Source organism: Pseudophryne corroboree, chromosome 1, assembly GCF_028390025.1.
Source record: "Pseudophryne corroboree isolate aPseCor3 chromosome 1, aPseCor3.hap2, whole genome shotgun sequence".
NCBI lineage: Eukaryota > Metazoa > Chordata > Amphibia > Anura > Myobatrachidae > Pseudophryne > Pseudophryne corroboree.
In genome coordinates, this window is record NC_086444.1 from 745,395,631 (window position 1) to 745,423,480 (window position 27,850).

A 27,850-nucleotide genomic window follows, 5' to 3' on the forward strand; every position below is an offset into this window, starting at 1 on the left:
AGTGGCAAGGAACGGCTGAGGCCCTGGCCTATGTTCATGGCTAGTGGTTCAGCTTCACATGAGGATGGAAGCACTCAGCCTCTCGCTAGAAAAAAGAAAAGACTCAAGCTGGAAAAAGCACAGCAAAGAACTGTGCGTTCTTCGAAATCCCAAATCCACAAGGAGAGTCCAATTGTGTCGGTTGCGATGCCTGACCTTCCCAACACTGGACGTGAAGAGCATGCGCCTTCCACCATTTGCACGCCCCCTGCAAGTGCTGGAAGGAGCACACGCAGTCCAGTTCCTGATAGTCAGATTGAAGATGTCAGTGTTGAAGTACACCAGGATGAGGAGGATATGGGTGTTGCTGGCGCTGGGGAGGAAATTGACCAGGAGGATTCTGATGGTGAGATGGTTTGTTTAAGTCAGGCACCCGGGGAGACACCCGTTGTCCGTGGGAGGAATATGGCCGTTGACATGCCTGGTGAAAATACCAAAAAATTCAGCTCTTCGGTGTGGAAGTATTTCACCAGAAATGCGGACAACATTTGTCAAGCCGTGTGTTCCCTTTGTCAAGCTGTAATAAGTAGGGCTAAGGACGTTAACCACCTCGGAACATCCTCCCTTATACGTCACCTGCAGCGCATTCATAATAAGTCAGTGACAAGTTCAAAAACTTTGGCCGACAGCGGAAGCAGTCCACTGACCAGTAAATCCCTTCCTCTTGTAACCAAGCTCACGCAAACCACCCCACCAACTCCCTCAGTGTCAATTTCCTCCTTCCCCAGGAATGCCAATAGTCCTGCAGGCCATGTCACTGGCAGTTCTGATGATTCCTCTCCTGCCTGGGATTCCTCCGATGCATCCTTGCGTGTAACGCCTACTGCTGCTGGCGCTGCTGGGAGTCGATGGTCATCCCAGAGGGGAAGTCGTAAGACCACTTTTACTACTTCCACCAAGCAATTGACTGTCCAACAGTCCTTTGCGAGGAAGATGAAATATCACAGCAGTCATCCTACTGCAAAGCGGATAACTGAGGCCTTGGCATCCTGGGTGGTGAGAAACGTGGTTCCGGTATCCATCATTACTGCAGAGCCAACTAGAGACTTGTTGGAGGTACTGTGTCCCCGGTACCAAATACCATCTAGGTTCCATTTCTCTAGGCAGGCGATACCGAAAATGTACACAGACCTCAGAAAAAGAGTCACCAGTGTCCTAAAAAATGCAGCTGTACCCAATGTCCACTTAACCACGGACATGTGGACAAGTGGAGCAGGGCAGGGTCAGGACTATATGACTGTGACAGCCCACTGGGTAGATGTATGGACTCCCGCCGCAAGAACAGCAGCGGCGGCACCAGTAGCAGCATCTCGCAAACGCCAACTCTTTCCTAGGCAGGCTACGCTTTGTATCACCGGTTTCCAGAATACGCACACAGCTGAAAACCTCTTACGGCAACTGAGGAAGATCATCGCAGAATGGCTTACCCCAATTGGACTCTCCTGTGGATTTGTGGCATCGGACAACGCCAGCAATATTGTGTGTGCATTAAATATGGGCAAATTCCAGCACGTCCCATGTTTTGCACATACCTTGAATTTGGTGGTGCAGAATTTTTTAAAAAACGACAGGGGCGTGCAAGAGATGCTGTCGGTGGCCAGAAGAATTGCGGGACACTTTCGGCGTACAGGCACCACGTACAGAAGACTGGAGCACCACCAAAAACTACTGAACCTGCCCTGCCATCATCTGAAGCAAGAAGTGGTAACGAGGTGGAATTCAACCCTCTATATGCTTCAGAGGTTGGAGGAGCAGCAAAAGGCCATTCAAGCCTATACAATTGAGCACGATATAGGAGGTGGAATGCACCTGTCTCAAGCGCAGTGGAGAATGATTTCAACGTTGTGCAAGGTTCTGATGCCCTTTGAACTTGCCACACGTGAAGTCAGTTCAGACACTGCCAGCCTGAGTCAGGTCATTCCCCTCATCAGGCTTTTGCAGAAGAAGCTGGAGACATTGAAGGAGGAGCTAACACGGAGCGATTCCGCTAGGCATGTGGGACTTGTGGATGGAGCCCTTAATTCGCTTAACAAGGATTCACAGGTGGTCAATCTGTTGAAATCAGAGCACTACATTTTGGCCACCATGCTCGATCCTAGATTTAAAGCCTACCTTGGATCTCTCTTTCCGGCAGACACAAGTCTGCTGGGGTTGAAAGACCTGCTGGTGAGAAAATTGTCAAGTCAAGCGGAACGCGACCTGTCAACATCTCCTCCTTCACATTCTCCCGCAACTGGGGGTGCGAGGAAAAGGCTCAGAATTCCGAGCCCACCCGCTGGCGGTGATGCAGGGCAGTCTGGAGCGACTGCTTATGCTGACATCTGGTCCGGACTGAAGGACCTGACAACGATTACGGACATGTCGTCTACTGTCACTGCATATGATTCTCTCAACATTGAAAGAATGGTGGAGGATTATATGAGTGACCGCATCCAAGTAGGCACGTCACACAGTCCGTACTTATACTGGCAGGAAAAAGAGGCAATTTGGAGGCCCTTGCACAAACTGGCTTTATTCTACCTAAGTTGCCCTCCCACAAGTGTGTACTCCGAAAGAGTGTTTAGTGCCGCCGCTCACCTTGTCAGCAATCGGCGTACGAGGTTACATCCAGAAAATGTGGAGAAGATGATGTTCATTAAAATGAATTATAATCAATTCCTCCGCGGAGACATTGACCAGCAGCAATTGCCTCCACAAAGTACACAGGGAGCTGAGATGGTGGATTCCAGTGGGGACGAATTGATAATCTGTGAGGAGGGGGATGTACACGGTGATATATCGGAGGATGATGATGAGGTGGACATCTTGCCTCTGTAGAGCCAGTTTGTGCAAGGAGAGATTAATTGCTTCTTTTTTGGGGGGGGTCCAAACCAACCCGTCATATCAGTCACAGTCGTGTGGCAGACCCTGACACTGAAATGATGGGTTGGTTAAAGTGTGCATGTCCTGTTTTGTTTATACAACATAAGGGTGGGTGGGAGGGCCCAAGGACAATTCCATCTTGCACCTCTTTTTTCTTTTATTTTTCTTTGCGTCATGTGCTGTTTGGGGAGGGTTTTTTGGAAGGGCCATCCTGCGTGACACTGCAGTGCCACTCCTAGATGGGCCCGGTGTTTGTGTCGGCCACTAGGGTCGCTTATCTTACTCACACAGTCAGCTACCTCATTGCGCCTCTTTTTTTCTTTGCGTCATGTGCTGTTTGGGGAGGGTTTTTTGGAAGGGACATCCTGCGTGACACTGCAGTGCCACTCCTAGATGGGCCCGGTGTTTGTGTCGGCCACTAGGGTCGCTTATCTTACTCACACAGTCAGCTACCTCATTGCGCCTCTTTTTTTCTTTGCGTCATGTGCTGTTTGGGGAGGGTTTTTTGGAAGGGACATCCTGCGTGACACTGCAGTGCCACTCCTAGATGGGCCCGGTGTTTGTGTCGGCCACTAGGGTCGCTTATCTTACTCACACAGCTACCTCATTGCGCCTCTTTTTTTCTTTGCGTCATGTGCTGTTTGGGGAGGGTTTTTTGGAAGGGACATCCTGCGTGACACTGCAGTGCCACTCCTAGATGGGCCCGGTGTTTGTGTCGGCCACTAGGGTCGCTTATCTTACTCACACAGTCAGCTACCTCATTGCGCCTCTTTTTTTCTTTGCGTCATGTGCTGTTTGGGGAGGGTTTTTTGGAAGGGACATCCTGCGTGACACTGCAGTGCCACTCCTAGATGGGCCCGGTGTTTGTGTCGGCCACTAGGGTCGCTTATCTTACTCACACAGCTACCTCATTGCGCCTCTTTTTTTCTTTGCGTCATGTGCTGTTTGGGGAGGGTTTTTTGGAAGGGACATCCTGCGTGACACTGCAGTGCCACTCCTAGATGGGCCCGGTGTTTGTGTCGGCCACTAGGGTCACTTATCTTACTCACACAGCGACCTCGGTGCAAATTTTAGGACTAAAAATAATATTGTGAGGTGTGAGGTATTCAGAATAGACTGAAAATTAGTGGAAATTATGGTTTTTGAGGTTAATAATACTTTGGGATCAAAATGACCCCCAAATTCTATGATTTAAGCTGTTTTTTAGGGTTTTTTGAAAAAAACACCCGAATCCAAAACACACCCGAATCCGACAAAAAAAATTCGGTGAGGTTTTGCCAAAACGCGGTCGAACCCAAAACACGGCCGCGGAACCGAACCCAAAACCAAAACACAAAACCCGAAAAATTTCCGGCGCTCATCTCTAAATATAACCCACCTCTGGGATAATTCAACCACAGCCATTTAATCTAATTTGGAATATTGGTGAAAGAACATTACTACGTGTCATTTCTAAGCATATACATATATTACATCAACCAGATGCACAAGGCTAGTTCTCAATATGACATGACATGTATCCTTAAATTACATATTTGTGTTCCTATATTTTTAATATCATAGTTAAGTGATTTCATCCTTACCATATAATGATCGCCACCAGCCTCATGATTGCCTCATTAAGGCAATCAAAGAATTCTCTCAGAGCTCTTCCTTGTTCTTTCATCTTCCCGATCACTAGCCCAAAGCACATGGAGAAGACCACTAGACCTAATGCGTTCACTCCATTTGCCGAGCCTGCCACAGGAACCACTTCCTCCACATTCATCATGTCCTGCAGATTTCCTAATGCCCGGGTCACATTCTCAACAATGTTACTTATGTTAAATGATTCAGTGGGCTGTTCTGTGGTTACTGTGAGGTTCTGGGCTTCTGTGGTTACTGTGAGGTTCTGGTCTGTGGTTACTGTGAGGTTCTGGTCAGGAAGAACTGGCAATTGATAGACTCTTGTGTTGTAATGTGTCTTGTACTGAAACAACAAAAAAAATCAACTAGATTTATTGCATTACAGAATAAAATAAGAATTTACTTACCGATAATTCTATTTCTCGGAGTCCGTAGTGGATGCTGGGGTTCCTGAAAGGACCATGGGGAATAGCGGCTCCGCAGGAGACAGGGCGCAAAAAGTAAAGCTTTAGGATCAGGTGGTGTGCACTGGCTCCTCCCCCTATGACCCTCCTCCAAGCCTCAGTTAGGATACTGTGCCCGGACGAGCGTACACAATAAGGAAGGATTTTGAATCCCGGGTAAGACTCATACCAGCCACACCAATCACACTGTACAACCTGTGATCTGAACCCAGTTAACAGTATGATAACAGCGGAGCCTCTGAAAAGATGGCTCACAACAATAATAACCCGATTTTTGTAACTATGTACAAGTATTGCAGATAATCCGCACTTGGGATGGGCGCCCAGCATCCACTACGGACTCCGAGAAATAGAATTATCGGTAAGTAAATTCTTATTTTCTCTATCGTCCTAGTGGATGCTGGGGTTCCTGAAAGGACCATGGGGATTATACCAAAGCTCCCAAACGGGCGGGAGAGTGCGGATGACTCTGCAGCACCGAATGAGAGAACTCCAGGTCCTCCTCAGCCAGGGTATCAAATTTGTAGAATTTAGCAAACGTGTTTGCCCCTGACCAAGTAGCTGCTCGGCAAAGTTGTAAAGCCGAGACCCCTCGGGCAGCCGCCCAAGATGAGCCCACTTTCCTTGTGGAATGGGCTTTTACTGACTTTGGCTGTGGCAATCCTGCCACAGAATGTGCTAGCTGAATTGTACTACAAATCCAACGAGCAATCGTCTGCTTAGAAGCAGGAGCACCCAGCTTGTTGGGTGCATACAGGATAAACAGCGAGTCAGATTTTCTGACTCCAGCCGTCCTGGAAACATATATTTTCAAGGCCCTGACAACGTCAAGCAACTTAGAGTCCTCTAAGTCCCTGGTAGCCGCAGGTACCACAATAGGTTGGTTCATGTGAAATGCAGAAACCACCTTAGGTAGAAATTGAGGACGAGTCCTCAATTCCGCCCTGTCAGAATGAAAAATTAAGTAAGGGCTTTTATATGATAAAGCCGCCAATTCTGACACACGCCTGGCTGAAGCCAAGGCTAACAGCATCGACACCTTCCATGTGAGATATTTTAAGTCCACAGTGGAAAGTGGTTCAAACCAATGTGACTTTAGAAAACTCAACACCACATTGAGATCCCAAGGTGCCACTGGAGGCACAAAAGGAGGCTGTATGTGCAGGACCCCTTTTACAAATGTCTGAACTTCAGGTACTGAAGCCAGTTCTTTCTGGAAGAAAATCGACAGGGCCGAAATTTGAACCTTAATGGACCCTAATTTTAGGCCCATAGACAGTCCTGTTTGCAGGAAATGAAGGAAACGACCCAGTTGAAATTCCTCTGTAGGGGCCTTCTTGGCCTCACACCACGCAACATATTTACGCCAAATGCGGTGATAATGTTTTGCGGTTACGTCCTTCCTGGCTTTGACCAGAGTAGGGATGACTTCTTCTGGAATGCCTTTTTCCCTCAGGATCCGGCGTTCAACCGCCATGCCGTCAAACGCAGCCGCGGTAAGTCTTGGAACAGACAAGGCTCCTGCAGTAGCAGGTCCTTTCTTAGAGGTAGAGGCCACGGTTCGTCCGTGAGCATCTCTTGAAGTTCCGGGTACCAAGTCCGTCTTGGCCAATCCGGAACCACGAGTATAGTTCTTACTCCTCTCCTTCTTATGATTCTCAGTACTTTTGGTATGAGAGGCAGAGGAGGGAACACATACACTGACTGGTACACCCACGGCGTTACCAGAGCGTCCACTGCTATTGCCTGAGGGTCCCTTGACCTGGCGCAATATCTGTCCAGTTTTTTGTTGAGGCGGGACGCCATCATGTCCACCTTTGGTTTTTCCCAACGGTTTACAATCAGGTGGAAGACTTCTGGGTGAAGTCCCCACTCTCCCGGGTGAAGGTCGTGTCTGCTGAGGAAGTCTGCTTCCCAGTTGTCCACTCCCGGAATGAATACTGCTGACAGTGCTATCACATGATTTTCCGCCCAGCGAAGAATCCTTGCAGCTTCTGCCATTGCCCTCCTGCTTCTCGTGCCGCCCTGTCTGTTTACGTGGGCGACTGACGTGATGTTGTCCGATTGGATCAACACCGCCTGACCCTGAAGCAGAGGTTTTGCTTGACTTAGGGCATTGTAAATGGCCCTTAGTTCCAGAATGTTTATATGAAGAGACGTTTCCAGGCTTGACCACAGGCCCTGGAAATTCCTTCCCTGTGTGACTGCTCCCCAGCCTCTCAGGCTGGCATCCGTGGTTACCAGGATCCAATCCTGAATGCCAAATCTGCGGCCCTCTAGTAGATGAGCACTCTGCAGCCACCACAGGAGAGACACCCTTGTCCTTGGCGACAGGGTTATCCGCTGATGCATCTGCAGATGCGATCCGGACCATTTGTCCAGTAGATCCCACTGAAATGTTCTTGCATGGAATCTTCCGAATGGAATCGCTTCGTAAGAAGCCACCATTTTCCCCAGGACCCTCGTGCACTGATGCACTGAGACCTGTCCTGGTTTTAGGAGGTTCCTGACTAGCTCGGATAACTCCCTGGCCTTCTCCTCCGGGAGAAACACCTTCTTCTGGACTGTGTCCAGAATCATTCCTAGGAACAGTAGACGTGTCGTTGGAATCAGCTGCGATTTTGGAATATTTAGAATCCACCCGTGCTGACGTAACACTACCTGAGATAGTGCTACTCCGACTTCTAACTGTTCCCTGGATCTTGCCCTTATCAGGAGATCGTCCAAGTAAGGGATAATTAAAATGTCTTTTCTTCTTAGAAGAATCATCATTTCGGCCATTACCTTGGTAAAGACCCGAGGTGCCGTGGACAATCCAAACGGCAGCGTCTGAAACTGATAATGACAGTTTTGTACTACAAACCTGAGGTACCCTTGGTGAGAAGGGTATATCGGGACGTGGAGATAAGCATCCTTGATGTCCAGAGACACCATATAGTCCCCTTCTTCCAGGTTTGCTATCACTGCTCTGAGTGACTCCATCTTGAATTTGAACCTTTTTATGTAAGTGTTCAAGGATTTCAGATTTAAAATTGGTCTCACCGAGCCGTCCGGCTTCGGTACCACAAACAGCGTGGAATAATACCCCTTTCCTTGTTGCAGGAGGGGTACCTTGATTATCACCTGCTGGGAATACAGCTTGTGAATGGCTGCCAAAACTGCCTCCCTGTCGGAGGGAGACTTTGGTAAAGCAGACTTCAGGAAACGACGAGGGGGAAACGCCTCGAATTCCAGTTTGTACCCCTGCGATACTACCTGTAGAATCCAGGGATCCACTTGCGAGTGAGCCCACTGCGCGTTGAAATTCTTGAGACGGGCCCCCACCATATCGGAGTCTGCTTGTAAAGCCCCAGCGTCATGCTGAAGACTTGGCAGAAGCAGGGGAGGGCTTCTGCTCCTGTGAAGCGGCTGCGTGGTGCAGTCTTTTTCCTCTTCCTCTGCCCCGGGGCAGAAAAGAGTGGCCTTTTGCTCGCTTGTACTTATGGGAACGAAAGGACTGAGTTTGAAAAGACGGTGTCTTTTTCTGCTGATGTGGAGTGACCTGGGGTAAAAAGGTGGATTTTCCAGCCGTTGCCGTGGCCACCAGGTCCGATAGACCAGCCCCAAATAACTCCTCCCCTTTATACGGCAATACTTCCATGTGCCGTTTGGAATCCGCATCCCCTGACCACTGTCGCGTCCATAACGCTCTTCTGGCAGAGATGGACATAGCACTTATTCTTGATGCCAGGGTGCAAATATCCCTCTGTGCATCACGCATATATAGTAGTGCATCCTTTAAATGTTCTATAGTTAACAAAATATTGTCCCTATCCAGGGTATCAATATTCTCGGTCAAGGAATCCGACCATGCGACTCCAGCACTGCACATCCAGGCTGAGGCGATTGCTGGTCGCAGTATAACACCAGTATGTGTGTATATACTTTTTAGGATATTTTCCAGCCTTCTATCAGCTGGTTCTTTGAGGGTAGCCGTATCAGGAGACGGTAACGCTACTTGTTTTGATAAACGTGTGAGCGCCTTATCTACCCTAGGGGGTGTTTCCCAACGCGCCCTAACCTCTGGCGGGAAAGGATATAATGCTAATAATTTTTTAGAAATTAGCTGTTTTTTTTTATCGGGGGAAACCCACGCTTTTTCACACACCTCATTTATTTCCTCTGACTCAGGAAAAAATATTGGTAGTTTTTTCTCTCCCCACATAATACCCTTCTTTGTGGTACTTGTAGTGTCAGAAAGGTTCAATGCCTCTTTCATTGCCGTGATCATGTAACGTGTGGCCCTACTGGACATTACGTTTGTCTCGTCACCGTCGACACTAGACTCAGTATCTGTGTCAGGGTCTGTGTCGACCCACTGAGGTAACGGGCGTTTTAGCGCCCCTGACGGTGTCTGAGACGCCTGGACAGGCACTAATTGATTTGCCGGCTGTCTCATGTCGTCAACAGTTTTCTGCAAATTGCTGACATTATCACTTAATTGTTTAAATACAATCATCCAGTCAGGTGTCGACTCCCTAGGGGGTGACATCACCAACACAGGCAACTGCTCCGCCTCCACATAATTTTCCTCCTCATACATGTCGACACACGCGTACCGACACACAGCACACACACCGGGAATGCTCTGATAGAGGACAGGACCCCACTTAGCCCTTTGGAGAGACAGAGGGAGAGTCTGCCAGCACACACCCAGCGCTATATATATATATATACAGGGATAACCTTATATAAGTGTTATTCCCTTATAGCTGCTGTTATTATCGTTATTTGCTGCCAAAAATGCCCCCCCTTCTCTTTTTTACCCTGATTCTGAAGCAGGACTGCAGGGGAGAGTCAGGGAGCCGTCCTTCCAGCGGAGCTGTGAGGGAAAATGGCGCTTGTGTGCTGAGGAGATAGGCTCCGCCCCTTCATGACGTCCTTATATCCCGCTTTTCTGTGTAAAATGGCAGGGGATTAAAATACATCCATATAGCCCAGGAGCTATATGTGATGTATTCTGTTTTGCCACCTAAGGTATTCCGTTATATTGCGTCTCAGGGCGCTCCCCCCCCAGCGCCCTGCACCCTCAGTGACCGGAGTGTGAAGTGTGCTGAGAGCAATGGCGCACAGCTGCGGTGCTGTGCGCTACCTTAGTCTGAAGACCGGATGTCTTCTGCCGCCGATTTCACCGGACCTCTTCGTCTCTTCTGGCTCTGTAAGGGGGACGGCGGCGCGGCTCCGGTGACCCATCCAGGCTGAACCTGTGATCGTCCCTCTGGAGCTAGTGTCCAGTAGCCTAAGAAACCCGATCCACTCTGCACTCAGGTGAGTCCGTTTCTTCTCCCCTTAGTCCCACGATGCAGTGAGCCTGTTGCCAGCAGGACTCACTGAAAATAAAAAAACCTAACTAAACTTTTATTCTAAGCAGCTCAGGAGAGCCACCTAGATTGCACCCTTCTCGGCCGGGCACAAAAATCTAACTGAGGCTTGGAGGAGGGTCATAGGGGGAGGAGCCAGTGCACACCACCTGATCCTAAAGCTTTACTTTTTGTGCCCTGTCTCCTGCGGAGCCGCTATTCCCCATGGTCCTTTCAGGAACCCCAGCATCCACTAGGACGATAGAGAAATAATGTTTTAATAATAAAGAATGCTTCTTTTCACTTTTTTCCTCTGGAATTAAACAAAGCATTTCTTAAGATGGCCATACACTGCATCAAACCAGCTGACAGGAGAGGAACAAGACCGCCCAATAGTTGGAGCACCTCATACACTACTTGATGCATTAAGGCAGAGGTTCCCAAACTGTGTGCCTAGGCACCCTGGGGTGCCTCAGGGTACTTGCAGGGGTGCCTTGGATTGGTGGTCCAGGACCAATTCAGATTATTCATGGTCAATATAATAGGCAAAACCAGTGCTGGTGGCTGCCAGTCATAAAATATGTGGCCAAACAGAAGCAAATCTTGTCCCTCACCACACAACTGACCCTAAGGATGACATACAAACGCGATCTACTTAATGTAATATTTCTTTCTAAATTTCTCAATAAGAAATTTTTGGCATATGGGTGCCTGAAAAAATTCTGATATTCTAGGGCGCCGTGATTCAAAAAAGTTTGGAAACCACTGCATTAAGGGATAGCCATTCACAGCATGAAGTTGGCTGAGTGGAAGCTCAGACAGGTTTGGAAGCCAAACCGAATGACCAGATTTGTTTTACAGCCATTTTCATGCTCTGAACAATCACCGTTCAGTACCACACACTATAATAATATGATAAACCAGTTATTTATTTGTCTGGTGTGCACGATTTTCATACAGTGTATGACCAGCTTTAAGTAATACCAGAGATGAGAGCTCCCATATAGACTCCTCTCTGGAGCAGCAACATAAAATATATATATATATATATATATATATATATATATATATATATATATATATATATACACACACACACACACGCATCACCCAACAGGATTCTATATAATGTGCAGAAAATGTGCCAATTAAATGGAAGCTATCACAGGAGCTTGGAATCTCAATACAGGGTTATGTGGAATGCCATTCTTATGTCACTAATGCATTGTCAAATACCACATTATATTTTTTGCTCTAGAAATAGCATACATTTAATTTATAGGGTGCATATAAATACTATATAATATTATGGGTATATACTGTATATTAGACAGTAGTAAATAAACATGAATGTTTTAAATAGCAGGGACATGTAGCTCTGGAAGAAATATAGTTCTGCCTAATCTAAATGGGATCAGTACGTAATCCCGCTGGACGGGATCCCGGCGGTCGAAATACCGACGCCGGAATCCCGACCACACAATCCCGACAGGGGTGGCGAGCGGAACGCAGCCCCTTGCGGGCTCGCTTTGCTCGCCACGATGCGGGCACGGTGCCTCGCTTGCCACGCTGCGGGCACGGTGCCTCGCTACACTCGGCACACTATTATATTCTCCCTCTATGGGTGTCGTGGATTGTGGCGGTCGGGATTCCGGCGTCGGGATTCCGGCGTCGGTATTTCGACCGCCGGGATCCCGTCCAGCGGGTTGTTGACCGCATCCCATCTAAATACATGTGCCAATTAGAATCAGGCATATTAGTTGTATTGTATTGTAAATAAAGTTTAAAAAATTTGTATCTCAGACATAAAAGACCTTTTACCTCAAACAGAACAGATCTTCTAAAGTACCTGAACACAATTACTGTCATCTAGAGTTTATACATTTATAATATAGAGATTCTTGCAAACAAGCATAAAGAGCAACTAACGAAGAGCCAAGTGCAGGGAAACTGTAGAGATGGCAGAAATCATAGAACACATAGACTGGTTTCTGCTGCTTATAACCTTCCTCTGGTTTGTGCCCTCTAAGGAAAGAGTATACACATCTGAGATAAGGCTGGGGGATATGCATGTCCTTGCAGCACCATATGGTTTGTGGTACTGTGTCCTGAATAGACCGGCAGCAGGGTGCATTAACAAAATACTTGGATGGTGAAAATTAAATAACAGGACCTTTCAAATATGTCTAAAAGGGGGTACACACAGAGAGATCCGTGTTTAAAATCTACGCAATCTGACTTGATTGCTTTGATTTTAAGCACGGATCTGTCGTGTGTATGCCCCCCAGAGATATAGCGATGCGTGGCCCCGCGCATCGCTGTCGCTAGATCTAGCGGGTCGCTCACTTCAGCGCTGTGTGAAGTGAGCGGCCCCCTGTCCCCTCGCTCAGCACACATTGCACTGTGCTGAGCGGTCTGTGTTAAGATCGCTCAGAACACATCTCTCCCGTCAGTACTGGCCTTAAGAGAAAGCAGATCTTTAGCAATAGTATCATGCTAAAACAAAACAGAAGTTTGAAAAAAATCAGAAGAAAAAGTTCAAGGCTGGCCTATAAAGATCACATGGATAAAAAAAAACGCTCTTTTTTCTATTTTAAAGGGTAGTGTACACTGCACGTGTGCTACTAGTAGCATTATATGCCACTTGCATTCATCTAGGAGTGGTTTAAAGCAAGAGTTTTCGGTGCTATAGAGCAGTGGTTCTCAACCTCGGTCCTCAAGTACCCCCAAACAGTTCATGTTTTCCAGGTCACCTAGCTGGTGCACAGGTGTATTCATTACTCACTGACACATTTTAAAAGACTCACAGGTGGAGCAAATTATTTTATTTGCAATCCTGTGAGGAGACAGGAAAACATAAACTGTTGGGCAGGGGCGTAGCCAGAACTTTGTGGGCCCCATAGCAACATTTTGAAGTGGCCCCTCCCAGTGCTTCTAGAGAGACACTTCTCTGCAGCAGTTGTTAATTTTATGCCCTATAATAGTGCCCTAGTTAATTTTCTGAACCATGGTAGAGCCTTATTTAATGTTATGCCCCATAGTAGTGCCCTAGTTTCTTTTATGAATCGTAGTAGTGCTCAAGTTCACCCTATGTCATATTTCAGAGCTGCCAGTACACATTATGCCACACAGTACCCCCAACTCACATTATGATATATAGTGCTCCCCGTACAGTGCCCCGGTTCATATATTATAAAATTACAAAAATGCCCTCCAGTTCATATTATACCACACTACAATGAGCAAGTGCAGGGGCATACCTAGATATATTGCAGGCCCCAAGGAAGAAGATTGAAAGGACCCCTATGTACCACCCAATCACGAAAATGTATATAACACATGTAACTTTGACAGGGAAGGTGGGCCCCTCTCAGCTCTGGGTCCCATAGCAGCTTCACTGCCTGCACCTGTGGTAGCTACGCCCTTGCTGTTGGGGGTACTTGGGGACTGCGGTTGAGAACCACTGCTATAGAGGACAGCATGTGGCATTTTGGGAGGTGATCAGCTTCCTAAAGCATGGAACAAAGACAAAACCTTTAATCTGTTGAACATGGTACCAAAATCTGCCCCCCCAAGGGCCACAACGACTAATACCCTTAAGCATGTTAGTGATGTTTTAAATTGAACTTCTTGTTAACTACGAATAAAGCATTACAGCAGAGAGAAGTGTGTAGCTAATCTAGGACACTGGACATGGGGCCTAATTCAGACCTGATCGCAGCTGCAAATTTGTTAGCTAATGGGCAAAATCATGTGCACTGCAGGGGGGGGGGGGGGGGGGAGATATATCATGTGCAGAAAGAGTTAGATTTGGGTGGGGTGTGTTCAAACTGAAATCTAGATAGCAGTGTAAGAATAAAGCAGCCAGTATTTACCCTGCACAGAAACAATATAACCCACCCAAATCTAACTCTCTCTGCACGTTATGTCCCCCCCCTGCAGACAGTGCACATGATTTTGCCAATTAGCTAACAAATTTGCTGCTGCAATCAGATCTGAATTACCCCCATGAAGTAAAGCGTTTCAGTGTTATACTATTAGCACCTATTGTAATTCCCATATCAGACAGTAGTATCCTCACTGCCTACACTGATGAAAACCTACAAAAAAAACACCTGTGGAAAAGGGGGCATGGCTTCACGGGCGGGCCCGCAATCACAATCCACGCAGAGCTGGATTAAGGCTTTGGGGGGCCCGGGATACTAAAGACTGGGGGGCCCTAAGGTATAAAATTAAAATCATATACATATACCCTGTATACATATATCTGTGCCGTAACTAGACATTTTAGTGCTGTGTTTACGAAACAGCATCGGAGCCCCCCCATATACAAAACAGGGCCAGTGTGTGCCGTAGGAGCATGTGCCAAAAATATAAGGACGTGGCTTCATGGGAAAGGGGCGTAGCCACAGAGCTCCCTTTTACTCATTATGGCAGGCACAGTCATCTTTTACACAATAAGACAGGCAGAGCCCCCTTTTATACAGTACGCAGGTAGAGTCCCCCTTTTACACATTAGGCAGGTAGAGCTCCCTTTTACACATTACAGCAGCAGAGTCCCCTTTTTACACATTATGACAGGCAGAGACCCCTTTTTTACACATTAGGCAGGCAGAGTACCCCTTTTTTACACATTAGGCAGGCAGAGTACCCCCTTTACACATAGCAGCAGCAGAGTCCCCCTTTTTACACATTACGCAGTCTTCTTTTTACACATTACAGCAACAGAGTCCCCCTTTTTTACACATTATGGCAGACAGTCCCCCTTTTACACATTATGGCAGGCGGGGGGAAGAGAGAGAGAGAGACTGACTCACCTGCAACGACCCGGCATGCCTCTCTTCTTCCTGCCCTACGCTGCACTCTTTGCAGTGAGGGCATTGTGGGTGGGATGGGGGCAGGCTAGGAGAGACGTCACCTCTCCCATCACATGGGAAGGGAGCGGGGAGGAGCTGCAGCACTGCCCTGCTACATAGGTGTAAGGTAGCTGGGCAATGCAGCTGGGCGCAGGGCGGTGAAAGCAGGGGAGGCAGGCCGAACCCCACAGTGTGATGGTGGCAGCGGTGGCGACATTGGCGATGGAGTGGCCAGGCTGGTGTTGCCAGTGATCCTGCACATCTGCGCTGTGTGCAAACAAAGTAGGATTCCCTAACTCAAGAGCCCATCCTACCCCCTGGTATCACATATAATACTTTACAGCTTTGCTCCACTGACTGGCGTCCGAAGATCGGAAGGAGTGCTTGTGCCTCTTAACGTTCCTCATAAACGGTGGGTACAGGAGGACACAGAGCACGGCGGGTACAGGAGGACAAGGTACAGGAGGAGAGGGTACAGGAGGCAGTTACAGCAGGAAAGGGTACAGGGTGCGGGTACAGGAGGCGTTTACAGGAGGAGAGGGTACAGGACGAGGAGGTACAGGACGCGGGTACAGGAGGAAAGGGTACAGGACGCGGGTACAGGAGGAGAGGGTACAGGACACGGGCACAGGAGGAGAGGGTACAGGAGGAGAGGGTACAGGACACGGGCACAGGAGGAGAGGGCACAGGAGGAGAGGGTACAGGACGCAGGTACAGGAGGCGAGGGTACAGGAGGCGGTTACAGGAGGAGAGGGTACAGGATGCAGTTACAGGAGGAAAGGGTACATGGCGCGGGTACAGGAGGGAGTTACAGGAGGAGAGGGTACAGGATGCGGGTACAGGAGGCAGTTACAGGAGGAGAGGGTACAGGACGCAGGTACAGGAGGCAGTTACAGGAGGAGAGGGTACAGGACGCGGGTACAGGAGGCAGTTACAGGAGGAGAGGGTACAGGATGCAGTTACAGGAGGAGAGGGTACAGGACGCAGGTACAGGAGGCAGTTACAGGAGGAGAGGGTACAGGACACGGGCACAGGAGGAAAGGGCACAGGAGGAGAGGGTACAGGACGCAGGTACAGGAGGCGAGGGTACAGGAGGCGGTTACAGGAGGAGAGGGTACAGGATGCGGTTACAGGAGGAGAGGGTACAGGATGCAGTTACAGGAGGAAAGGGTACAGGACGCGGGTACAGGAGGGAGTTACAGGAGGAGAGGGTACAGGATGCGGGTACAGGAGGAGAGGGTACAGGACGCGGGTACAGGAGGCAGTTACAGGAGGAGAGGGTACAGGATGCAGTTACAGGAGGAGAGGGTACAGGACACGGGTACAGGAGGCAGTTACAGGAGGAGAGGGTACAGGACGCGGGTACAGGAGGAGAGGGTACAGGACACGGGTACAGGACACGGGTACAGGACACCGGTAAAGGAGGAGAGGGTACAGGAGGAGAGCGCAGGTACAGGAGAGAGTTTCAGCGCACTGCCACTGCGCAATACAGGAGGAGTGAGTGTGTACCAGGAGAGAATAGCAGCGCACGGCGAGTACAAGAAGAGAGAGCGGCAGCGTACGGTGCTGTGCAGAAGGAGAGTGTGCACGGCGTGACGTCTTCATGTCACGTGCGGGTGCCGGGATGTGTTCTTATTGGTTGCTAGGTAGGGGTTGGTGCAGTGTATCGCCGGCAGCTGAGTAACGGCTGAGTGTCAGTGGGCAGCACAGCACCACGCCGCGGATCGGTAATAGAGATCGATCTGTGGCGTGCGGCAGGGGGCCCGGGGTACTTATCCACAGAGCCCCCCCCCCCCCTTAATCCGGCTCTGGATCCACGCCCCTGTTTTCGTCACTGAGGAGGCATGCCCAGTGCACTGTGAGCTGCTGGCATGCCCCCTCTCCTCCTGTGTCCACTGAATAGACGCTGTGCGCATGCGCACAGCGTCTATTCTCAGCTGCTCTGCTAAGCAGGGCAGCAATGACAGGAGCCTCCCAACTGCACCCCACCACCACTGGACACTGCGGCCCACGGGTGGGACAATCCCAATAAAACGGGACTGTCCCGTGAAAATCGGGACAGTTGGGATTTATGATGTATGTTGAACAAAAAACTAAACAGCTACATAAGGTGGCAGATCTTAGAACTGTAGCTCATACCTCCGAAGCAAAGCACCTAAATTCCTGTTCCAAAAACCTCTTGTTTTTTTACAGAACATGAAACTTCCACAGAATCACAGCATGACCCATCTTTGTACTTGAAGTACCACATTTGACTGTGGATTTATGTGTAGAGATTCTGGGGCTGGAGCAGAATTGGAAGTAAAATACATGTATATTACACAATTAAAACATGTATGGCATACAGTATGTTTCACACATCTCATTCAGGAATCTCAAGATGTTTACCCCTATGCAACAGCAGCATATGCACCTAGCTTACTACCAGTCTTATCAGTGTGCACCTGCTTTACACTAGGTGCAAAAGATACGCCTTCGCCTATCACAATCATTTTGGGCAGTACGGATGGTGTAATGGTTAGCATTACTGCCTCACAGCACTGAGGTCATGGGTTCAATTCCAACCATGGCCTTAACTGTGTGGAGTTTGTATATTCTCCCAGTGCTTGAGTGGGTTTTCCTCCGGGTACTCCGGTTTCCTCCCACAATCTAATATATACTGGTAGGTGAATGTGTCTGTGTGTGGTAGGGAATATAGATTGTAAGCTCCACTGGGGCAGGGACCGATGTGAATGGCCAAATATTCTCTGCAAAGCGCTGCGGAATATGTGTGCGCTATAAAAATAATTGGATAATTGAATAACTGGGCAATTGGTTAATAAAAAAACTTGTTACAGCCCTACATTGTTGGATTGTTTTGACTATATATATATATATATATATATATATATATATACATATACACATATATATATATATATATATATATATACATATATATATATATATATATATATATATATATATCCTAATGAACACATTCTGTTTGAGGATTCTTAAACAGAGACTTTTGTTAACAAGTCTTTGTAATATGACAGGCATGATTTTACTTTGTAAGTTTTATTAATGAATGAGTTATACTGACATGGGAAGAAACAATACAATGGGTTATGTATAGAACACTAAAGGCCAGTACTCACTGGCCGATGCAGGAGAGATGTGTGCTGAGCGATCCGCTCAGCACACATCTCTCCCCCCACTCAGCACAGCGTGATGTGTGCTGAGCGTGCGGCGGGAGACGGGGGGGGGGGGGGGAGGGGGGGGGAAGGGGAGTGCTCATTTCACCCAGCGGGTGACATGAGCGACCTGCTAGATTGACCTGCTAGATTGGCCTGTATTGCCCAATATAGCACCAGCGATAGCGATGCGCAGCCCTATCGCTGTGGGGCATACACACGGAGCGATCATGCTTAAAATCTAAGCAATCTTGTCAGATTGCTTAGATTTTAAGCAGCGATCGCTCCGTGAGTACCCCCCTTAAGGGGTCTATTTATTAACATTACTTTTCACACCCTTTTCACATTATTTTAGTATCACCTGAATGTATTAAAGGGCATTTGGAGCAGTTTTCATGAAAAACTGCTCCAAACCCTTTTTTCACTTTTTGTTTTAGTAACCCACATCGCATTCCCCATACTTATAATGGGAAATGTGATGTGGCCAAATTTACTTAAAAAAAAAAAAAAAAAAAAAAAAGTGTGAAAAAAAGCCAGCTCAGGCTGGCAAGTTCACAGGGCAGCACTGCGATAAGCACCCTTTTGCCCAGCTGAGTGGGGACCCGGCAGAGAGATCTGCTATGTGTGTCCGATAGACACACAAGCTGATCACAGTGTAAAAAAAAAAGGTAAAAAACCCCCAAAAAACATACTCACCTCGCCGGGTCACCCATATGCTGCGCTGTGACCCCGGTGCAGTAAAGTGACACTGCAAAATGGCAGCGCACTTTACAGCACCGGGGGTCACAGCGCAGGAGAAGGACCCATCGCCCGGCAGCCTCCTGAAGCAGCGCCGACCGGCTCCCTGGACAGGTAAGTATATTGATCTTCAGGGGCGGGGTCCACGGGCGCGGGGGTAGTCGCGACGGGTGTATTCTGTACGAAAAATACCCCGATGATGCTGCGAAGAGGCATCGCAGGGACAGAGCTTGACCGCAAGCTCTGTTCCTGCATGCAATAATTGATACATCCCTGCGATGTAATCAATTATCGCAGTGCGAGTTGGGGCGATTTTATCACCTGTCATCCGCATCCTGGATGCGGATGGTGATAAATAGGCCCCTTACAGAGCTTAACACTATAAGCATAGAGTAGTCCTTGCACAGTAAATACTACACAGTTTGTGCAGCATATCTTGTGAGACTTTGCACTGCGCATATTCATAAAGTGATTGCAGGCACATGTGGCCACACAGACCTCTCCCGCATGTATTTAGCATCTATACGCTATTTTTCCAGACAGTTTTCTTTTGAATATACGTCCACTTTTTTCATAATAAAACATAAGACTATTTTAAAAGACAATTTAACTGTACTAGCTTCTTCCCTTATACAGAGCCCCTTCACCATATTTTATTTTATTTTTTGAATGACAATAAGAGAGGTAAACAATTAATGTAAGACAGAAAAGGGAAAAGTGAGGCTATAAGGAGAAAAGCAACTGCCTAATATCCCACTACAGCAAAGGCAGACAACATATGTTGTGAAGTCTGGGTTTAAGCCAGCAACTATAAAAGCGACTATTGGAAATTAATGTGATTTACCTCAGTAACCATGTCAGTACCAGCTGACCTAATTTAACAGTGGTAGTATGAGGTTTGACAGTGGTAGAAGTGCATGTTAATGCTTCCAGTCACAGTTCACACAACATAGAAGTCTTTAAGGAAGAACCATATAAAAAGACTGCGTCTGTACAGTGTTAATACTTAAAAAAAACAACCAAACACCTGTTGTCTTCCCCTTTAAAAGAAAAAACAAATGGGAATTTACAGTGCTAACGAATGCAAATATCCCATAATGGGAATAGACCTCTGATAACAGTAACAGTATCAGTGGGATAGTGGGGTGGTCTTCAGTTTGCCGGCTGTCGGGATCCCGGCGACCACGTATATGTGGCTTTGTAGTATGCCTCATTTTTCCTCTAGGCATAAATGCAAAGTATGTCCTTATCTTATCCACATAAGCAAGATGTCTTTGTGCACCAGATTAGTTTAAAAAAAAAAGTTCCACTACTATGCACTTTCATCCAGTACTGATAATCTGAGCTGATGATCCAGCAAGAGAACTTCCTGATACAAGCGTCCTGGTAATAAGCTTAAGGATCTATGCATTTAAAACTATTGGAGAGTTTCTCTCTAAAAAAAATCTGGCACCAGTCACATTTAGCTTGGATACAGTCAACACAAGATAACTTCCAAGTATATTTGCGGACTGATATCTCTCCTTCTATAGCTTTGGATTTGATCTTTTTGAATATTTTATGCCTTCAGCATAATTTATTTCTTGTATGAGCTCCATCTAGTGGTGACCCTCACACAAATGTTAGTACCGTTTACTTTTTCTAGGCTATAGTGATGGCCATCGATCATCTATGGTTAGCAAGCATTGATGGTCTGCACTAATTGTAAATAATTTTACCATCGATGTGTTTTGATCAATGATGAATAACAGCTGTGGGAGTCCAAAGGCAACCATTGTCTACTCATGAGCGACTGAGGTCTACACAAGAACAAACGGTGACCAACAAAGTTTTTTTCCCCCCATGATCATTGATGGTTACATTGTTGATGACCCTCCCTACTTGGCCAGTGGTTCTCAATAATTTTCAGCCTGGGAACCCCCTGGCAGACCATTAGTGTTATTTGTATCCTCAACATTTGCAAAGTAAAACATTTGTAATGAATATGATTACTATTAGATTAAATGTTTAGGCGCAACTACATATAAAAGCAATAAAATGTGTTATAAACAAGATTTAAAAATAAAAGCCCCCCAAATAGAATGAATTGTACATATACACCAATGAACCATAACATGAAAACCACTGAAGTGAATAGCATTTATTAGCTTGTTTCAATGGCACCTGTCAAGGGGTGGGATATATTAGGCAGAAAATGAACAGTCAGTTATTGAAGTTGTTGTGTTGGAAGCAGGAAAACGGACATGTTTAAGGATCTGAGCAACTTTGACAACTGACAAATTGTGATGTCTAGAAGACCGAGTCTAGGAATCTCCAAAACGGCAGGTCTTGTAGAGTGTTCCTGGCATGCAGTAGTGAGTACCTACCAAATGTTGCCTAAGGAAGGACAACGAGTGAACCGTCGACAGGGTCATGGGTGCCCAAGGCTTATTGATGGGGAGCAAAGGCTAGCCATTTGGTCCATTCCCACAGAAGAGCTACTGTAGCACAAATTGATGATAAAGTTAATGCTGGCTATGATAGAAAGGTGTTAGAACACACAGTGAATCGCAGCTTGCTGTGTATGGGGTAACATACCCACACACTGGTCAGAGTGTCCATGCAGAGCCAAAAGCACATCAGAGCATCAGAACTGGACCATGGTATAATGGAAGATGGCCGTGTGCGTCGTTTACATGGGGAAGAGATAGTACTGTACCAGGATGAACTAGGGCAAGCCGGCGGAGGCAGTACGATGCTCTGGGCAATGCAGGACCTTGGGTATTGGCATTCATGTGGATATTACTTTGACACGTTCTGTCTACCCAAACATTGTTGAAGACCAAGTACGCCCAATTATGACAACAGTATTCCTTGATGGCAGTAGACTCTTGCAGAAAGATAATGTGCCCAGCCACACTGCAAACATTGTTCAGGAATGGTTTAAGGAACATGACATACGTAGAGTTCAAGGTATTGACTTGGCCTCCAAATTCCCCAGATCTCAGTCCAATTGAGCATCTGAGCTGTGTGCTGTATAAACAAGTCCGACCAATAGAGACCCCACCTCAGAACTTACAGACCTTAAAGGGTCTGCTGCTAACGTCTTGGTGCCAGATACCACAGACACCATCAAAGGTCTTGCGGAGTCCATGCATCAATGGGTAGAGCTGTTTTTTTGCAGGCATGAGCGGGACCTACACAATATTAGGCAGGTAGTTTTAAGGTTATGGCTCATGGGTGTATGTTTTTCCCTTTTTTTTAAAGCTATTATGTTTAACAAATACAGGCATAATGGAATAGATGTCAGTGTATTTTCCTGTGCTACTATTATAATGCAGTGATGCATGGAGGTAGAGATACTGGTTAATGTCACCCACCCCTGAATGTCACAGATAGTATGCCCAGAATGAGAACTGCTACTCTAGACTGAAAAGAAGCAAGACTAGAATTCTGTGAGCAATGAGCAGAATCACTATCTTGTAACCACTATCCTTATGCAGTCAAAAACAGCATACAGTATGTTCCCCCTTGTGTCAGCACTGCTGGTGAGCTTACAGATGTACATTTTGCCACTGAGCAGCATCTCTGGAACTGTGATATTGTACGTGTGTGCTGGTTTAGTATGAAATACCTACAATCAAAATCCTGACAACTACTGACTGACGGTCAAAACCCTGACATGGTCAAAATACCGCCATTTAAAATACAGACAAGGTCAAAATATAGACATTTAAAATGGCGACAGGTCAAAATGTCGACACAAGTTTTTCAATGATTTTTTGAACTGGTCAACATGGACACCGTATAAGTATACACACTATTACATTCCCCCTCCAGGTCCACTAGGATGGTAAAGTATGAGCAAGTCGGTTTCAATGAAAACATCATGAAAAACTCATGTTGACTTTTTGACCTGTCGACATTTTAAATGTCTGTATTTTGACCTTGTCAGGATTTTGACCGTTGGTCAATAGTTGCCGCTATTTTGACTGTCGTGATTTTGATTGTAGGTAAATTGACCGCATTCCGTGTGTGCAGCTAACGTGCTTTCTGTCTACTGCAGCTTCATCCTATCACGTGCTTACCATGTTTCTAATATATTTTGCATATGCTGCTTGTTTGCATTATATGATATGCTGATTATTCATACTGTAATTGTACATTTTCTTGCCTGTTTTTTCTCAGTTTTACCACACATTCATCCTACAGTATGACTGAAATATATACACCATTCATACGGTTACATCTAGTTTGCCTTGTTGTTAAGTAGGAAAGATTCAACTGGAAGATATGATTTTTTGGAGTTTACTTGGCGCTTCACTTGACTTAGTGGTATCCTCTTTACTTCACAGTTGGACTTATCCCAATTTGGTCCAAAAATACTTAAGTGGAGAATGTAGAAATTGTGAAGAAGATGGCGCTACTGTGTCTATGAGGATAAAGATATGTGAAGAAAAAACCCAAAAGGATGCTTATCCTGTAGTGTTTTGAGTCTTTTTTTCCGGGATTTTGTTTCCTCTCTGGATATAGTGATGAACTCAGAGATGCATGGAAAATATAATGAAAAAAAAGAACATGTGTAGAAACACTTTGGACGGCAGTGCGTATACAAGATCTTATAATGATATATTTAGCTTTTTAAGCTATAAGACATAGGTAGCCGATCAATTGCATACCTCACTTACATAGTGAGGAACAGGGTAAAACACATCATGGTATCTTTGTATGTCAAATCGATAATATCAAAGTTGGATAATGGTAATCAACCACAGCATGCCAAACTTACTTAGTGAGAGACAAGTTAACACATATAGCGGTATCTGTCACATGTTGTATGGCGTACCATTACTCACGGTAGAAGCGATGTGAATCCTCATATATTGGTATCTTACATTAACCAAGCTTGTGTCACGATGTAGATCCAATGAGAAAAGTTTTTAATTTACAATAAACATACAATTAAAATATATGTAAAAAAATATATAAAAATTATTACCAGCATTGAGCAGGGGAAGTGTGCAATTCTGATGGGAAGACCCTCAGGTTAAACAGCAAAGTTCCGGTTCTGAGATCAAGGTCGAATTAAAAAATATATATAAAATTGAATGGAGTCTTACCTTCCCAGAAGAGCACATCTATTCCACCTGCACCAATGCCTCCTGAGGCAATGCGTTTCGAGTACAAGAGACTCTTTTTCAAGGCCTTGCTGAGTGTGTTGCACAGGCCCTGTGTCCACAGTAATTCTTTATTGGATTAAAGTAGTCTCTACTTTTACAGCCAATGCAACTTTCTACCTGATATTTGATGGTGTATAGATTATGTAAAGAGTCTATCAGGTCCTCATGTTGGTGCTAACTTATAAGAACTGCAAGATGAAAATATTGTATTTTGTGATGCAATGATAGAATAAGTATTTTCTCTTTAATGTGAATACATTTGATCTTAATAAATACATATACACAAGCGCAGTTTTTAGACAACATGTGGTGTTAATATGTTTTTTACATTTTCTACTCACATCTGCTTTCTATTATATTTTGTTAAACTTTGTTGTACAGGAGGTCGTGGTCTCTGGTTACAGCAGCGCTAGCTTACGTGTTTATATTCTGCATCATTAGGAAGGGAGATTGTTTGTTTCTTTTAGAAGCAATTACTTATGCAGAGTCCCAGTGCAATTCCTGATCAGAAAACTCTCTATGGAAATATCATTCCATTGTTTTAAATGGATCGGTATGTAATCCCACCGCACGGGATGCCGAATGTCAGTATACCGTCATCGGCATCCCGGACGCCAGAATGCCGGCAGGGGGGCGAGCGCAACGAATAACCACATACCATTTTAAGGTCTATCAGTACCTTAGATTTAGCATTTACTAATTAGTGTGGACATACAGCAGCTGTATATCTTTGAAAAAAAACTTGTTTTTTAGTGTAAGATGTAAATGTTCTTATAGATTGTAAGATTGCGAGCAGGGCCTTCCTACCTCTATGTCTCTCTGTTATTACCCAGTTTGTCTTATCACTGTTGTTTCCAATTGTGAAGTAAAACAGAATATGCTGCGCTATATAAGAAACTGTAAATAAATAATAAAGAAAAAAAGTTTACACTGGAATCCAGTCAGTCAGAAAGTGTTCAACAAGTGTGGAAGCAAATTGTTTCAACAAATTGAAAACTTCCCACATCAAGTATTACTTTCCCACTTTCCCAGAACTAGGCCGAGCGAACACCAGCCAGACTTGCTTACTTTCTACAAAGCATTTTAGGGAGATTGTGACTTACATCCAAATATAAATGAGCTCCAAAGCTGTTAGTAATGCTGGCCATACACCAGGATGACTTGCATTAGATGCAAGCCATCCCACGCCCACCCTACCCGTGCCAGCTCCCCGCCCTACGATACATTGTACATAGGTTTTGCATCATACGATCTATCGTTCAACCCGCAGTGGACCCCTATCCAGACCGACTGATCATATATGCAGCACATATGATCAGTTGATGCGACATGCGACCTGCATCGTAATCGAACCCAGAACATGCGATGGGTCGAATTACGTGTCGATATCGTGTATTCGTACACGATATCGACCTAGTATATGGCCAGATTAAGATCTGCTTGTTGATGAAAAGACAATGATCAGGATTGTCTTTTTTGTTGGTGCATTTTTTTTTTAAATACAATTTTTATTGTTCAAAGATAAAAGGGTATACAGACAAAGGATATATCGTCATATACATGTAGAACAGGTATCCAAGAGTACAAGAATTATGTTACAGAAAACAAATTCCAAGCGCTGTGTCTTGATTTGAGAAGAAACAGCGATATAAACAGTGCAGATTGGATTACAAGTTGAGGATCCCGTTATGTTTGTCCATACAATACAATGACGATTACGAAAATAGAACGGAAGTAGACAGCGTAAGAGAGGGGGAGGGATGGAAGGGGGAAGGGGAAGAGGGGGGGGGGGGGGAAGGTGGATCTAATCTTTAATACCGGGAGAAGTTTGTAACGTTTAATAATCATCTAAACAGTATTAGTTAGTAGACCAATGTTGAGTGGAATTAGGAATTAGCAATAACACGTAAATGATGCCAGTCCGTGTTTTCAAAAACTTTCATAATTCTGTCTTGGGTAGATAAGTCTAAAGACTGTATGAATGGGGACCATTTGTCATAAAATCGACCAACATGTTTATCCATATCTGGAAAGGTATTATTTCTATCGAAGTAAAGTAGTTGGAGGAGTTTCAACTTCAATTCTTGCAGGGAAGGAGAGGAGGAGGAGATCCAATGAGTGAGAATAATTTTCTTTGCAAGTGTCACAATGGTGGTTGTCAGCGGAATATGGGGGGAGAGATCTCTGTTGGGAAGCCAATTTTTAAAATTCGCGCATAAGCAGGCTAGTGGGTCAGGGAAAACATGTGTGGAAAACAAAGAGTTCAGGAACACAATTAATTTTGTTCCAGAAGCGCCTTATCTTCCCACATTCCCAAAAACAGTGGAAAAAGTTAGCGTGAGAGCAATGACATTTAAGACATGAACCTGATGTATCTGAAATCATGTGACTCCTTTGAGCAGGGGAAATGTAAGCCCTATGTAAAGTTCTCCAGTGAACCTCCTGAAGGTATGAGGATTTCAGATATTTCAGGGTTTTAGCGCTATGTTCAATAAGCTTCGAAGGGGAATCAATGTCAGGGATATCGATTCGCCAGGTTGATGTCAGTGACTGCCATGATTTCGTGTTGGAGATCGGTAATAATAGAGTGTAAAGAAATTTTATACGGAAGGGGGAAGAATAAGTTAGGCGTAGCAAGGAATTAATGGGATCAATTGAATTTTGATGTCTTGTTTTTGGATCCAGTGAGAGGACGTAGTGTCGTGTTTGTAAATACATGAAGAAGTTAGAGGTGTGTAAAGAGAACGGAGTTTGAAGAGTAGAGAAAGACAGAATTTGACCTCCAGGATCAAAAACCTGGGAGGTAAGCAAAAGACCTTTATCTTTCCATGTGTGGAAAAGTGGATTGGATAGTGAGGGATAGAATGAGGGATTGCCCCAAAGTGTATTAAAGGGAGAGGAAGACGGGTTTCTTGTTAGTTTTTTATTAATAGTGATCCAGGATGAATAAGTGTCTTGAAACATAATATGGTGTAAAATATTGGATGGAATTTCTGACTTTTTAGAGTGAAGAAGGGCACTGGGAGAGTATGGGCTGAAAAGAGCTGTGTCTAAAGGAGTGGAAGTATAGGTAGATTTATGAAGAAGCCAGTCCGAAATATATCTGAAATGAGTAGCTAGAGTATACAGTTTTAGATTCGGTAGGGACATACCTCCGTGGGATTTGTGAGTTTGTAATTTGTGGAAGGCAATTCGAGGGCGTTTATTTTGCCATATAAATCGTGAGGTAATCTGATCAAAGCATTTCATATCAGAAACAGAGAGACCAATTGGGAGCATTTGAAGTAAGTAAAAGATTTTTGGAAAAATTATGCTTTTAACTACCGCTATTCTCCCAATGATAGATAATGGAAGATTCAGCCACGAGTCATATAGTGAGGAAATTTTGGCGAGACACAGTGAAAAGTTTAGTTTATATAAAGAGGATAGATCTGTGGGGATACGTAAGCCTAGATATTTAATGTCTGTTTTGAGTATAGAGGAGAAGAGGGGGTTTGTGAGGTTTTGAGTGAGAGTGTTGGGACCTTCTAATTGTAAGATTTCTGATTTAGTCTTGTTTATCTTAAATCCTGCTTGGGCGCCAAAACTAGC

The 27,850-nt window shown here is 45.5% G+C and overlaps 1 protein-coding gene across 4 annotated transcripts in view; it reads right to left on the reverse strand.

Moving 5' to 3' along the window:
• Positions 1-27,850, reverse strand: part of LOC134909523 (excitatory amino acid transporter 1-like) — a 144,288-nt gene that overhangs the window by 18,028 nt on the left and 98,410 nt on the right. For all 4 annotated transcript variants that reach the window (XM_063916495.1, XM_063916504.1, XM_063916522.1 and 1 more), the window contains one exon: positions 4,485-4,870. In XM_063916495.1, the coding sequence (XP_063772565.1) occupies positions 4,485-4,870 (386 nt within the window). The remainder of the gene's footprint in view (positions 1-4,484; positions 4,871-27,850) is intronic.